The 15,906-nt window shown below is 39.8% G+C and overlaps 1 protein-coding gene across 8 annotated transcripts in view; it reads left to right on the top strand.

Moving 5' to 3' along the window:
• The window catches only part of MAST4 (microtubule associated serine/threonine kinase family member 4), a 618,638-nt gene that overhangs the window by 562,136 nt on the left and 40,596 nt on the right, over window positions 1–15,906 (top strand). For all 8 annotated transcript variants that reach the window (XM_069556213.1, XM_069556212.1, XM_069556211.1 and 5 more), the window contains 4 exons: window positions 2,774–2,841; window positions 5,459–5,544; window positions 12,927–13,135; window positions 14,837–14,975. In XM_069556213.1, the coding sequence (XP_069412314.1) occupies window positions 2,774–2,841; window positions 5,459–5,544; window positions 12,927–13,135; window positions 14,837–14,975 (502 nt within the window). The remainder of the gene's footprint in view (window positions 1–2,773; window positions 2,842–5,458; window positions 5,545–12,926; window positions 13,136–14,836; window positions 14,976–15,906) is intronic.

Here is a 15,906-nt window from a genome sequence, read left to right as displayed (position 1 = left end):
TACCTTTTTGAATCATGAGTCTTCAGAAATGGTTTAAATCAATGAAATAAAAAGGGCAGATGTTTAATGGTATTTAGATGAGTTTTAAAAATCTCTTCAGGCATTACAAAATGATGCCTTAGCTTCCTGCTTCAAAAGCTGACTCTTGGTTCCATTCCATTACTACCCACTGCTTACAAATAATATGTATTTCCCAGATAATAGTTATTTAGCAGCAACTCTATTTAAAACAGAACCATCTTTTAATTTGTTTTTTTATGAAAATAATTGGAGTGGGGGAGGCTGTCAGAGTGCATTATAGTGAGTCTTCACGCTGGTAGAGTTAAGGTTGTGTCAGCCCTTAAATTGTAGACCGAGTGAGCTCTTCACAGTTTTCTTACCCAGCAGGAAATATCGCTGTAGACTGAACCTTTGGTAGGGGAATAATCTGAGGCCCATTTATATACCTTTATAGTCTTAAAAAATGTTTAACACTGATTTTTGACAAGTTTCATGTTTAGTTATACAAATTTATCACTAGTTTTGTTTTTAACTTTTTAATTTTCTGGATTCAGATCCAAGGATAATTTTTAATCTATTTGCCATAATCACTTGAAACATGATTATTGCAAACTCTGATCTATGTATGTTTGCCTTCTTGTCATCCGGGACCCTGGCAGACCTAAAGCTTGGCTTTTGAGGGTTAGGAGTGAGGGTCTGTATGGGACTGCCCAGAGTGTCGGCGCCGTAGGTGTATCACCCTGATCACGCTGTGATGAGTGTCCTCGTGCCTCAGTGCTTTCCCGAAAAACTGAATAATGGCACCTCTTCATACAGTTGTTTAGGATTATATGAGTTCACCTCTGCACCCAAGATGTATAATAATGCTTAATAAGTGTTAGCTGCTGTTGCTGTTTTGGGGCTTCCCTGGTGATTCAGATGGTAAAGAATCTGCCTGCAGTGCAGGAGACCCAGTTTTGGTCCCTGGGTTGGGAAGATCCCCTGGAGAAGGGAATGGCTACTCACTCCAGTATTCTTGCCTGGAGAATTCCACGGATAGAGGAGCCTGGTGGCGTACAGTCCATAGGATTTCAGACAGTCAAACATGACACACAAATGTATACTTTGAGCCCCTCCAATTGAATACATTATAATTTAACTCCTAGTCCATAAAGTCACAGTGCTAGCCACATAGGATGTTGACCATTTGAATGACACAAAGAAAGCACACAGTTTTTACTGAGCTCACTTTTAATTCCTGGATTTCCCCAATAAGTAACCTGGTATAGTGTCAATCTCCAGTTATTTCAATTTCTGGAGTTACTTTTTCTTTAAAGGCAACACTCTAGTGTTGCTTTGCTTCATATCTTTTACGTGTAATCTCCCCCAAGAAAAGGATGATTATAAGAATGTGAATACATGAAATTCTGAGAGCACAAGAAATACCATTAGATACACACAAAAATATGTAGCTAAATATTGTAACTTTTATTACACTTGTTTGATTTTTTTAAAATTAGAAAATTCAAATTATTTGTGATCCTGCCACTTAGAGATAACCCCCCATCAACGTTTTGGAGAAAATTATTTCATGTTCTTTTTTTTAATAAAGCATGTTTCATTGTTTTCTTCTTAAATATAAAAATCAAAACAAACCATTAAATGAGTTAGGTTGTCTCATTTACTTATATAAACTCAGGGATGCATTCCAGTATTGGTTGAGCAATTAAATGCTTTGTCTCTTAACTAGACCACTAGGGTGGAATTTAGACTGGTGTCAAGCATGTGGCATCCAGAACTGACTACTTTACATGATATAATTAATAGTAATAAATAACAATCAACATTCAGTAAGCACTTAATTTTTGTTAGTTAACATGCTAAGAGCTTTACATGCATGTCACTTGTCATACTCATAAAAAACTGAGATAAACAGTATTGTTTCCATCCTACAGAGAAAGAGCCCAAGGTTAAAAACTCACTAGGAAGTGCTCTTAGTGGTGGTAGCTCAAGTCATTTCAACTCCAAACTCATCTTAACAATTACTGTTGCTTCCTTTCTGACAAATTGCAAATTCTTATGTACTAGGAATGCTTGCTCTCGGTGCATGTGAAGGAATGGAGCAAAGGGTGGCTCATCACAACTTGAGACTCAGTCTCTGAGCTATAGTTAGTACATCTCTGATGCCCATCAGAGCCTAGGAAACTTGCCTCTCTTGAGTATCTGTTTACAGGCATAGTCACTGAACCCTCCAAACCCCTTCCACGCTGTGGTGATTGTGTCAACCTGCTAGTGAATCCTGCCAGCATGAGCAGAGGCCCACTTCTGAGTAGGATTATGTCTAAGTGTTCATAAGGAATGTGGTTCTTGGGAAAAGGGCATGTAATGAACAGTTTCAAAACATCAGTTGTTAGTTCTTGCCATTTTGGATTTAAGGTTTCCCCATGTGTCTCTTGGAGTATAAAGTAAAGTTTTCCTTTTTTAATATTGAAGAAAATATTTTTTCTTTGGTTTTATTAATAGCATAGTTCAGTTCAGTTCAGTCGCTCAGTCGTGTCCGACTCTTTGCAACCCCCCAAATCACAGCACGCCAGGCCTCCCTGTCCATCACCAACTCCTGGAGTTCACTCAGACTCACGTCCATCGAGTTGGTGATGCCATCCAGCCATCTCCTCCTCAGTCATCCCCTTCTCCTCCTGCCCCCAATCCCTCCCAGCATCAGGCTCTTTCTCCCATCCAATTGCAATAGTCCTGTTTCTCTTAAATCTTGCCTTTTTTTTTTTTTTCAATTTAGAAATGGCTCAACTGGGAAACTATGATAGCGGGACAGCAGAAACACCAGAAACAGATGAATCCGTGAGTGTAAGTCTCTTTCTTGATGAAGTATGGTGTTGGTTTTTCTGTTTATGAGCATCTGGAGATTTTGGCTGTGTTAATTACTTTATTTGTTCAACACATATTTATTGTGCTTCTATAGGCAAGGCACTAGGTATACAACTTTAGCTCCTCTCTTTAAAGAGAAACAAATTAATACCAGGAAATCATGCACGAAAAGATCAAAATGAGAAACTTGAAGGAGATCGATGAAGAAAAAGGGCCACGTGTTCCTGGAACATAACATAAAGAGATTTACCTTCATCTTGCCAGTCCAGAAAGATCTCCTAAAGAAGGGATGCTTGACATGTGAGGAGTTACTAGGATGAGAAGGGGCAGAGGGAACATTCCAGGCCAAGGAAACATCAGGAGACACATGATAGGAGAGTGCTTCTGAGGGCTTTAGAGTGGCGGTGACCGAGTAGCCTTCAGCTTCACGTTAAAACTCTCCAGCTCTGCTTAAAACTGGACACAGACCTCCTTGCAGTTCATCTGTGTCAAATCATTTCTTTCGAAGAATAGTGGGAAGCTGTGGTGCTGTGGAGGAAAGGTGTGTGTGTTGTGGTGTGGGGGGGGTGGGGTGGGGACAAGTAGAAAGGAGATGACCCTAGTAGTTATAGGGGGAAGAAAGTCACGCTGATCGCAGTGCAGGAAATAGATGGGGTGAAGGGAGCAGGCAGGGGGCACCCTGGGGAAGCCATGTAAAAGGCTGCAGCAGTGGCACCAGGGAGAGGTCCTCGTGCTGATGCCATCTTTCCTATTTGTGAACAGGGGAAGAGGAACCAGGATGGGCCACCCCCAAGTGTCAGGGGTGGTGAGGAGAGAGGGGCAGCTGTGTAGCCTGGGGGATGGAAAGCCCAGACTCTGGAATCAGGTTGCTAGATTTCAAGCCTGCCTTCACTTCTCACTAGCTGTGGGAATCTCTCTATACCTCAGTTTCCTCATCTATAAAATATATATGAAAAATTAACTGAGGTAGTCTGTGTGAAATAGTTAGGACAGCATCATGTTGTGAATGCTAAATAAAGGCAACTTTTTAATTAGTTTCATTATAACTGCCAGAATTTTGAATGCACTAAAGCTGAAGTTCCTTTGAGCCATCTAGCAGGCAGTTGTGTGTAAGGTGCAGGATCTTCCAGCCCTCAAAGGGAGAGTTTCTGAAGGATGGTCTAGGTGGCTTAGGGAGTCATTCATGGGAGTAGGCTCCAGTACTCTTGCCTGGAAACTCCCATGGAAGGAGGAGCCTGGTGAGCTGCAGCCCATGGGGTCACTGCGAGTCGGACACGACTGAGCGACTTCACTTTCATGCATTAGAGAAGGAAAGGGCAACCCACTCCAGTGTTCTTGCCAGGAGAATCCCAGGGACGGGGGAGCCTGTTGGGCTGCTGTCTGTGGGGTCGCAGAGAGTCCAACACAACTGAAGTGACTTAGCAGCAGCAGCACGGGAGTAGGTGAGGAAGAATTAATGAGACAAGAGATTGGTTCAGGGTCTTTGCAGCCCGAGCTGTGGAGAGCAGTCAGAGTAGGGTGGCTGAACAAGTAAGCCTTGGATTATGTTTCCTGAGGTAGAGTGCTGGCAGGGATGAGTAGACCCAGGTCCTGTGGCCAGAGGCCAGGGAGAAGTAGAGAAGGGAGCTGTTTGAGATGAGGAGGCCAGGTAGGCCCAGACCAGGTTGTTTGGTGAGCTGTCTGTGTAGATGCTGAAGTCATCCTGGATGGTGAGAGAACCCCGGGTTGAGGAAGGTAGGGACGTCAGTCTAAGTCTTCCAAGGATGGTGGGCAGGAGGTCAGCGGGTACCATCTCTGAGTGGGACAGGATTCCTCAGAGTCATGGAGGTTCTTCCAAAATTATGAGGAGGGGATTCTGGTCTCTGCAGAGGAAGCAAAATGACTGTTAACTCCCTCTCAGTGCGAAGATATATGGAGCGTGAGATGATTTTGTAGAAAAACAAAACACTGTTTATTCTTTGAGCTGAACTTTTAAAAGGGCTATCTTTTTGAAAATTGGTATCTAAACCATGGTAAGACTTACAGTGAATGGAAGTAAAGAAAGACAGGCATGCTCTTCTTGGCCATCCCAGTCATTGCCAGCTACCTTCTCCAGACAGGAAAGGTTGCCATAGGAGTGAAATAGACATGCTTTGGGTCAGGGGCAGAGAAGTCACATGATCCACTAGCCTGCATAGAGCCACTCCAGCCCATTCTATTCTGATTGACTAAAAACAGAATTAAGCTTTGGCATTTTGGACTTAACATCTTAAAACTTTAAGATGACTTTAAAGACTTTAACAGACTAGGATGAGGTTCACCTGAATACTTTACAGAGGTGAATTAAAATCAGAAATTTTCAAAACCTTGGTGCCTCTGTCTCCCGGAAGTGAGGTTCACTTCGGTGACACTGAACCACTGTCCTGAGGAACAGTTCATCAGCGCTGCTCTGGAAGACTGATCTTTAAAGTTGTCCGCCAGGTTCCTTTGGCTGTAACACTAAACTTTAACATATTAAACAAGAGAGCATCTAATTCAGATATTAGTTATTTTGCTGCTAAAATCATTTTCTTAAATTCTGCGCTATTTTTTTTAACATCTATATTTTGTCTCCAAGAGCTCTAATGCTTCCCTGAAACTTCGAAGGAAACCTCGGGAAAGTGACTTTGAAACGATTAAATTGATCAGCAACGGAGCCTATGGGTGAGTAATTCAAGAAAACTATTGTGTTTTAACACACCTAAGAAATATATTCTTCACATTGATCTTATGCCAAATAGATATTGTTGGGGACTTTAGTTTTCAGATCACTGCTCCTTCATTAATGGGTATAAGGTGAAGCCCAAATCATTTTTCATTGGATACCTCATCAGAAAATATTTCCAGTGACATGGGTGGGAATTATTGTAGAGAGTTGGAGAGAAAGACTTTAGAAAGCAAAAATTTCTAAAGTAAGGGAACATTTTTGCATATGTCTGTTTCTGTGTAGATATATAGATACATATACACATCTGGCTGTATATTTGTGTGTATATATATATATATTTGAATACATATAAATTCATTTATAGCATTTCTTCTTGAGAATTAGCCAATATTTCCTGTCTGACCAGCAGTCAGCATTGGAAGAGAAGAACTTAAATAAGAAGGCTGATTGAAAATATAAAGTAATACAATTCTTTGTCTTTCTGTTACACCAGAATTTTTTTTTTCAATTGGCCTGTATGCTATAGTCTGATCATATTAGTGGTGCCCCTTCCTTGACTCAGTTTTATAGACACAGAGTTTCTTTCTCATGACATAAGGTCAATACTGACAAGATCCTTCTTGAGTTTCTAATAATTTGGAAGGATAATTCATACACAAACTGTGTCCTGATCCACTTTAGACAGCCCAGAACTCTAGTTTAATTAAGTATTAATCTCAATTCCATCTGTAGGTGGAGGGCAATAAACCATCCCTAGACATTTATTGCCATTTATCACACACACGAGCAGATGAGATAGAAACGATTTTTGTTATGCCACAAGGGATGTTTCTTCTTACAATTTTTTTCACCTCTAATATTTTCCACACCATTAACTTAGTGAAGAACTTAAATATTTGTGAGTTCTTTCTATGCTCCACTGATTTGTTTCCAGGATTATGTCAAATGGCATACTTCCTGATATGGCTTATAAATGCTTTCTGATGTTTGTTGTTGTTTTTTGCACTGTTTTATTTTTTTCAAGGACCTCACTGAAACTCTTCTGCCTAAGAAGATCGTTTTTAGCATGTAGTTGTTTGTGGGTTTTGTTTATATATTGTTGGTTTTTAGTCCATTTTCATTCTGGGGATCCTCTGAGGATTTCTTCTTTAATTAGAAAGAAGACTGAACTTTGATTTAAGGGATCTGTGGGTATGAGCACTGCTTGATTTTATTGGAAGTGAAATTCTGGCATAGGATTGTCGGTGAAGCACGTTTATAAAATTTGAGCAAATATCTTAGCTATATATGGAGTTCTAATTGGTTGAGTAAACTCATTTGTAGTGCAATTAAACCACTGTATAGTAAATGAGGTATATCACACTTTGGGGAATGGTTGGGAATATACAAGAAGTTAAACAAGCTGTGAATCCGTAAACACCCAGGACACGGGCCAAGTCATTAATGGGCTTACAAGCTGCCTGCGGGAGCCTCTGCTGATCAGCCAAAACTTTTTTTTCTCTTTTACTTTTCTCCAAGTTAATCTCTCACTATGTTTCTGACAGATTTCCTCTAAGATTTAATTATTTTGAACTTAAAGTTTGAATCGAGTCACACCCATTGGCCCACCCGATCAGGATGCTATGGTGGGCTTCTGTGAACTGGCTGAACAGATGGATCCCTTGTGGGCCATGAATTGAAGCTGTTCAAGGCTCTCTTGGGCATCCCTGTAGCCGAATCCCCTGCTCACATCAGTGACCTGTTCTTTAACTTTCAAAAACTGGTTATGCTGGAAACTAACCCTTTCCTTAGAGAGAGCTGTAACAGGTCAGGACTTTCTCAACATCCCTACTTAGTGACAGTTCATGGCAGGAAGGGGCTTCCCTGTTGGCTCAGATGGTAAAGAATCTGCCTGCAATACAGGAGACCCGGGTTCGGTCCCTAGGTCAGGAAGATCCCCCGGAGAAGAGAATGGCTACCCATTGCAGTATTCCTGCCTGGAGAATCCGATGGACAGAGGAGCCTGGCGGGCTACGGTCCATGGGGTCGGAAAGAGTCAGACAAGACTGAGCGACTAAGGCTTTCACTTTCACATGGCCTGAAGCATTTTACCAATTTGATAAGCACTGAATTTCCTTCCCTGTTAGCAGGTTTCGGATCCCTCCCTGGAAGCTGAAACTTCCTTCAAGCCAAACTTAGCACTTTGTAGGAAGTGAACACCTACTGTGTGCCAGGCATTGGACTAGTCTCTTTATATATGTCCTCTTCTCACAAGACCCTTTGAGGTGTTGATGTGGGGAAAGAGGCTTCCAGGCCTGGTCACACATATACTGACTTTAAGCAGAGTTCTTGTCTCCTTTATATTTTGTTTATAACTTTTAGTCATCTCAATTGGGGTATAGAAATCCTTCTTCCATTGAGTGCATCCACCAAGATTTTGTTTTTATTTATTTATTTTTAAATATTTTTGGCCACGAGGCTTGTGAGAGCCTAGTTCCTTGACCAGGAATCAAACCCCGAGCCCTTGGCAGTAAGGGCATAAAGTCTTAATCACTGGATGGCCAGGAAATTCCCTCCACGTAGATTTTTAGATAACAATTTTGAGTGTTTTCTAAGTGAAAGAATAAAACTAATCTAAAATTTTTTAAAGTAAGTAAACTGAAAAATAAAATAAAATAAGTATACTGGATCTGAGAGGCACAGCTTTTCTCCACTTCACATTCCTTTCTTGCCTTGCTGCCCTTTCCTTTTTTCACCCTCAAAAGGCAGTGTCATTTACCTGAGAGACCAGGTGTGCAAGCTGACAGATGCCCCCTCTTGATAGCTTTTCCTCTCAGCGTCTGGACAACACATGCGCTCTCCTTCCCACGTGAGGCTCTGCCCACGGGGATTCGTGTATCAGGCTCTCAGATTCATGAGTAATTGTATATGCATGAGACATTCACACTCCCCATAGGACTGGTTCATTCTGCTCTAGATCCTGCCTGCTTCCCATTCTGCTCCTCCCTGCCCCCACCTCAGTTCTGCTTGAGTGGAGTGATGCTTGGCTCAGCGGGTTGCCCCTCCCGTTGCATCACTTCCCATCCTTGAGGCTTCCTGTTTCACAGAGGGGTCAGTATAGGAAAAGAGACACAGAGGCCTTTTCAAAGAAAGCAACCCTCGGGGACAGAAAGCAGAGAAATGGGAGCCAAATCAGTTCAGCCTAGTTTTATAACTAGACTTGGGCGGTGTGCAACTCGGCCTCGCAGTGTTAGATGTCTGTCTGTCCCACTGCTGTTTGTCTCTATTTCTCTCTCTTTTTCAGCCTCTCCCTCCCTCCCTCTCTCTCTCTCCTCTCTCTCTCTGCTGACTTGAGTAGATTTTGAACACTGACTTACAGGAAGGGAGGAAAGGAGTATGTAAGAGTACACTTACTACTAAAAAAACAAATTTCAGCATTAGAAATAATATTCCCAAAGCAGTACCGAAATGTAAGAACACAAACAAAACAAGCCCAGCTGCAGGGGATTCTAATTAAGTCTAAGCTGACTTTTGCAACTTGAACGAGATATGTTTGTCCTGAGGAAATGGTATCTCAGGCTACCTATATGATTAATTTCAACTGAAATTAATTTCAATTAATTCCTGAGGATTACCTGATTGTTTTAAATAAAATAGCAAGGGGAAGCAGAAAATCAAATCAAATTTTACGACCTGAAAATCTGAGGACAAAGATTGAAGGCCTTTATTAACACTGTACCTAGTGTAAGTGCTGATCAAATTGAGCCTGAGGCTTCTTTCTCTTTTGTTCTTTCATAAAGTCATGTGCAATCCTATTCTTTTTTCCTTCACTTCCTGTTGTCTTCACACATACTGAATTTTTTTGCAGTTATTTATGTCAGAAATGGTAGTGCTTGGTTGAAAATCAAAATGGTGACCTAGGGGATTCCCTGGCAGTCCAGTGGTTAGAGTTCTGTGCTTCCATAGCAGAGGGTATGAGTTCAATCCCTGGTCAGGGAACTAAGATCCCTCATGCCTTGTGGCATGGCCAAAAAAGAAAAGAAAGATATAACAGGGGAAAAAAATGGCAACCTACTGATAGTCTAAAAGTAATATTCTCAATGTCATAGGTCTGGAGATCCTAGCACTAAACCTACTTAATATTAAACACTGAAAGAAGAGATAGTAACTGAACTGTACTCCAGTTGACTCTCAAGAATGGGCAAGTGCTTATATAAAGATACTGGCTTTTGCTTTTTAACATTTTCAGTTCTGAGACTTATTTTAAGAAGCAGATTTTGTATCGCAGAAATCCCTCTTCATGACAACATCTGCCAATGCTTGTCTCATATCTAAGCTGAGGCCGAGTTCTTGTCTGTGCTCCCTTTGAGTATGTCTGTTCTATCAGCTTCTGATTAGGAGAAGCTCAAGTGTTTTTGAATCTTTTGTTCTACTCTATCCAATTAGTAATCGGAAAAAGGGGGGAATTGGTCAAAGTGTTTGATTCAGAAAGAATGAGTTAAGTTGGTTAATGAAAAAGTTAGTCAAAGTAGGAAATCGCCAAAAAATGATATGTACTTTAAACATTTTAACTTAAATATATGTAAATTGACCAGTCTTTGTAAGACCTTTATAAGACAGCTAATATAAACCTTAGTTACATAGTCATTCTTTGGTATTACCTCCCTTGGATACTAAAATCCACAGATGCTCAAGTCTCTTAAATAAAGTGGCGTCCTCTCGTATAGTTTAAATCGCCTGTAGACTGCTTATAATACCTAATACAATGTAGTGAAGGTCGCTCAGTTGTGTCTCTTCGCAACGCTATGGAACAGTCTATGGAATTCTCCAGGCCAGAATACTGGAGTGGGTAGCCATCCCCTTCTCCAGGGGATCTTCCCAACCCAGGGATCGAACCCAAGTCTCCCACATTGCAGGCAGATTCTTTACCAGCTGAGCCACCAGGGAAGCCCAATACAATGTGAATGCTTGGTAAATAGTTGTCAGTGTAGCAAATTCAAGTTTTGCTTTATCGAGTTCCTGGAATTTTTTTTAATGTTTTCAGTCCTCAGTTGGTTGAGTCTAAGGACAGAATACAGGGATACATAGCGCTGACTGTTTTATGTTGTTTGTTTCCCATCTTTAGCTTCTTTATAGGTGAAGCAAAAACTGAAATCAATCTGTGTCTAGATTTGTATCATTTTCTTAACATTTAGAAGCTTTTCACTTTACTGAATTGATGGGAATTTAATTAGTTACTCACATTTATCAGTACTTTCCCAAGCATTCCATTCAGTTTTCTTATACACAAGGATGTTTTCTTTTTTCACACTCACTTTCCATCAGTTTAAATATTTGTTTAACTTAGTCAGTTATGGTATCAAGCCTAGTGAGGAGAACAGGTGTAGAAATAAACCCCGCTGGTGGAAGCCCAAGTGTCTGGGCATCCTGAAGAGGACACCAAGCCCACATGGAAAGTAGGGAGCACCCAGCTGGCTAGCCCCTATGCCAATTTATTGTACAGTGGAAATAGGAACCCCAGGTTATTCCTCCAGTTGGCTGTGTGGAGTGTGGTTCAGACAGCTTGTGTGATTTTGTGAGTCAAGGGAAAATATGGATATAATGAGAAGACAAAGATGTACACATTTGATAGAAAGATGAATTCCTAGTTGAGCACTGAAGAGGAAGATGTGAATGTTGATTAAATTGAGATTGAATATACTTAAGATTTACATCAGTGGATCACTCTGACATTTTGGTTCAGCAGGCATATAGGGTGTCCTAGTCCCCTTTGTGTTCATTTTTTCAGGGACAATGAAAATCACAAGTGGGAAATCTCAGATAACCCTTTGTTTAGGAAGCATCCTACTGGGTAGAGTTGACTGTGACTGATAGCTTCTTAGGTAAATTATTCCTTTGTTTATCATTGGCGTTTGTTTCAGGACAGCCTCATATAACCTATTACACACTTCTAATGATGATGGCTCCTTAGGTAAATTATTAAGTATTTGCACATTGCCTCACCTGAGTTCAGACCTGTTCTCCCTCCATAATGAGATAAGTGAGGAGTAACTGATGAGAAAAGGAGCCTGTCCAAGACATTCTCCTTGTTGCTCATTATTTCCAGCTGGGGTTTGAAAGATCCTCCTGATTACTTGTTTTCTGTACATCATTTGAAGCTCCAAGGAGTCCATTGTCTTTTCTCAGACAGAACTGGTTCTGTAGAGTATTTGGGTGAGGCATCTGGCAGAAATTCAATGCAACCTGCTCATTTTAGGGTAAAGTTGCTGGGCACCTCACCTGTGGGTCAGATGCACCAGAAATGCCGTATACTCTGGACCCCTTTTCAGTTGAGAAATGCATTTCCTGTTGAAACAGGCACAGGTGTAACTCATGCTGAGGTCTGTAGTGAAGAAATACGCTTCTCTTTGTAGCAGGGTGGGCGGCCCCCTATGACATGCTTCATATTTATCTAGAAATGTATGTGTGTATGCTAAGTCACTTCAGTCATGTCCAATTCTTTGCAACCCTAAGGACTATAGCCTGCCAGGCTCCTCTGTCCATGGGATTCTCCAGGCAAGAATACTGGAGTGGGTTGCCATGCCGTTCTCCAAGGGATCTTCCCAGCCCAGAGATTGAACCGGCATCTCTTCTGTCCCCTGCATTGGCAGGCGGGTTCTTTACCATTAGCGCCACCTGAGAAGCCCTATGAAAGCTGCTGCTGCTGCTGCTGCTAAGTCGCTTCAGTCATGTCCAACTCTGTGCGACCCCATAGACAGCAGCCCACCAGGCTCGCCCGTCCCTGGGACTCTCCAGGCAAGAACACTGGAGTGGGTTGCCATTTCCTTCTCCAGTATGAAAGCTAATGTGAAGTAAATTACTCTCAAGTTGGAAGTCAGCTACATTAAGAAGCTGTAATCTATGGTCTCTTTTTGTAGATCTCATGTGTATCATATAGAAAATTATGGCTTTAGTCAGTTGTGAAAAAATGCCTAATAGATATCTATTGCTAGAAAGGCTTTAGCTCAGAATATGGATGTCCTTTTTTTGTTGTTTTTCTGTTCTAACTTATATATTGGATTTTGTTCTATTTATGAAAAAACTGAAAACAACAGCTAGCTATTGGAAAATAGGTCACTCTGGAGACTGTCCATATCCTTCAGCAGTGAAATGAATTTGATGTCTTATGTGTGACCTGTAACCTTTATTGAAACGATAAAAAAAAAAATCAATCTAGCCAAAGGACTTTGACCTGAAATTGAATGTTGATAGTTGCCAGCATAGCTAATGTGGGCTGAATCCCAGCTGTCATGTGAACTTAAAAAAAAAAAAGTGGATGATCACATCCACCTACATGGCTTGTTGTACCCAGAAACATCCCCTCTTCCTTTGAACCCCAACTCCTTGTGCTCCTTTTCAGGGCAGTCTATTTCGTTCGGCACAAGGAATCCCGACAGAGGTTTGCCATGAAGAAGATTAATAAGCAGAACCTCATCCTCCGCAACCAGATCCAGCAGGCCTTTGTGGAGCGGGATATCCTGACTTTTGCAGAAAACCCTTTTGTTGTCAGCATGTATTGCTCCTTTGAGACCAGGCGCCACTTGTGCATGGTCATGGAATATGTGGAAGGTGACTATCTTTGTGTGGCTGATGTTTTCTGTACTTGTGCTTGACAGTGGTTGTATCCACAGAGGAACCAAGGCTGGGCAATGAGATGGCTGTATTCCCAGTCATTATCTTCTGATAATTGCCTGTAAAGTGCCAGCTCTATTATAACAAAGGGAAAATTAGTGCTATTTGAAAAAAAGGTTGTTTTCCTTTTTAAATAGCCTTTCATCCTGAGTACCTCCTCTCAATTGGTCATTAAAGTTAGAATATAGGTGATGGGATTTTTCCTACTTATTTTTATCACGTATCATAAAATCATTCATTACAGTGGATCCTCTTAAGGAATGTATTAAAAATATGTCCTTTTCATTCTATAGTATGAAATTGAATCAGAAGAAAGATACATTCAAGAAAATTTAACTTCTAAAAAAAAGTACCAATAAACTTATTTACAAAAGCGAAATATGCTCCCAGACATAGAAAACAAATTTCAGGTTTGCAAAGGGAAAGGGGGAGGGGGAATAATTTAGGACTATGGGGTTAACAGATACACACCACTATATATAAAATAGATAACAAGGATTTAGTGTATAGCACATGGAACTGTATTCAATATCTTTTAATAACCTATCAATGGAAAGAATCAGAAGCTGTACACCTGAAGCTAACAACATTATAAATCAACTATAGTTTAATTTCAAACAGCTTGTTTTTCTTTTGGAAGTTTGCAGTCTTTTAAATGCTCCAAGAAATGTTATTTCCATCAATTTTACATGAATTGTTTGAGTGTTTCAGTAGCCATGACTTATTAACATAAACAAAACTATAAAATGAATAGGTAAGCAAGGGCCAAAACAGTTTTCAAAGCATCTGATTTAAGCCCTTGTAATTATTTGAACAGAATCCCAAAACTTTACAATTTGAAGAAATATTAAATAGCATTTTCATTTTGCAGGTGAATGAACTGAAACCCAAGTTTCACTAGATATTTAGTGGTAGATACAAGATGAAAACATAACTTGTATGACTTCTACCCAGTGTTCTTTTCACCACACCAGTACTTTATTAACTTTTGCTGTGGTTATTTTAACAACAATCATTAATGTTTATCACATGTTTAATATGTGTTGACAGCATCATGAATTCTTTACATAGATTACTTCATTTAATCCTCATAATAAAAGGGATGATGTTATTCATATCCTGACATAGCAGACAAAAGGACCAAGACCAGTTTGCCTAAGATGTCCCCACCTATAAGAATCAAAGCTGGAATTTGCACTCAGGCAGCCTGATTCCAGAATCCATGTTTTAAAATGGTTTATCATATATTTTCTAATTAATTTATATATTTTAATTGGAGGCTAATTACTTTACAATATTGTAGTAGTTTTTGCCATACATTGACATGAATCAGCCATGGGTTTTATTGTACTTTAAACTGTCACACTGTTCCTAAAACACATCATTAGTTCTTCAACTTTTTGTTTCACTTCAGGTCAAATCTGCTCCCTCGTGAACAGTGCTTCTTAAATAGAAGTCTGTATTTTCTTCACAGTACATCTGAAGTAGAAACATGATTACCTAACACAGTCTCCACTTAGGAGCATGATGGATTTTGTGGTTAGAGGCCATTCTGTTTTGAAATTCTGCAGTCTAAACTGGTGGTCTTTAATCCCAGCTGATATAGTACTTGCTAAGTCTTTTTCTTGTGTTTTATAGGGGGTGACTGCGCTACCTTAATGAAGAACATGGGTCCTCTCCCCGTTGATATGGCCAGGATGTACTTTGCTGAGACGGTCCTGGCCTTGGAATATCTACATAATTATGGAATTGTACATAGGGATTTGAAACCAGACAAGTATGTACACTGATGCAATATGTCTATTTTTCACATAATATAAATTTTTGTCTTTTTTTTTTTTATTGGTTTTGCCATACATTGACATGAATCCACCATGGGTGTGCATGCGTTCCCAAACATGAACCCCCCTCCCCCTCCCCATAACATCTCTCTGGGTCATCACCGTGCACCAGCCCCAAGCATGCTGTATCCTGCGTCGGACATAGACTGGCGAAATTTTTGTCTTTAAAAAATGTTTTCTTTGAATGCTGCTTTGCACATTTTAAAATTCTCCCATAATGTTCTCCAAAGTTATTTTTAGCAGAATTTATAATTTTTCCATAATTTTTTTAAAGGCTATGATGTTTATAATGATAGCTTATAAGAAGCAAATAAAAGAATATAAAGCCAGGGTTAATTTATTTTTTTTTAAGTTTTTTATTATGTAAATAATAGGTACATAGGATGCCATGAGTTGTTTTCTGGATAGTTTCTGCATTTAGAATCATATTTAGATAATTCTTTTTTCCTCCAAGATGATATTCTTGTAGAATCTATTCTATTTTATTCATAATTTATTATTTAATTTTTAATCTATGTGGAGTTCATTTTGTTGTCTGATTTGAGATACAGATACACTGTTTTCCCACCAAAGTCTAGGTATCCTTCTTGACACCATTTATTAAAATGTTTCATGCTTTCTCCACTAATTTGAGATGCCTCTAGAAGTAGTTCTTCAGTGTGCTGAAAACTTTATGATAAAATTAACTCATGCTCATTCCAGAAGATTTGGAAAGTACAAAAAAAAAAATTCATTCACAAAATTACCAAACACAACTATTAGAATTTCAGCATATATCCTTCCAATAGCTTTATTTTTTAGACTCCTCTTTTAATTTTTTAAATTAGCCACTTAAAATGAAAAAAAAAATTTAAACTCTAAATTCAT

Source organism: Ovis canadensis, chromosome 16, assembly GCF_042477335.2.
Source record: "Ovis canadensis isolate MfBH-ARS-UI-01 breed Bighorn chromosome 16, ARS-UI_OviCan_v2, whole genome shotgun sequence".
NCBI classification, from domain to species: Eukaryota; Metazoa; Chordata; class Mammalia; order Artiodactyla; family Bovidae; genus Ovis; species Ovis canadensis.
The sequence above is the reverse complement of the archived record's forward strand: the minus strand, read 5'-3'. Positions and strand labels throughout refer to the sequence as shown.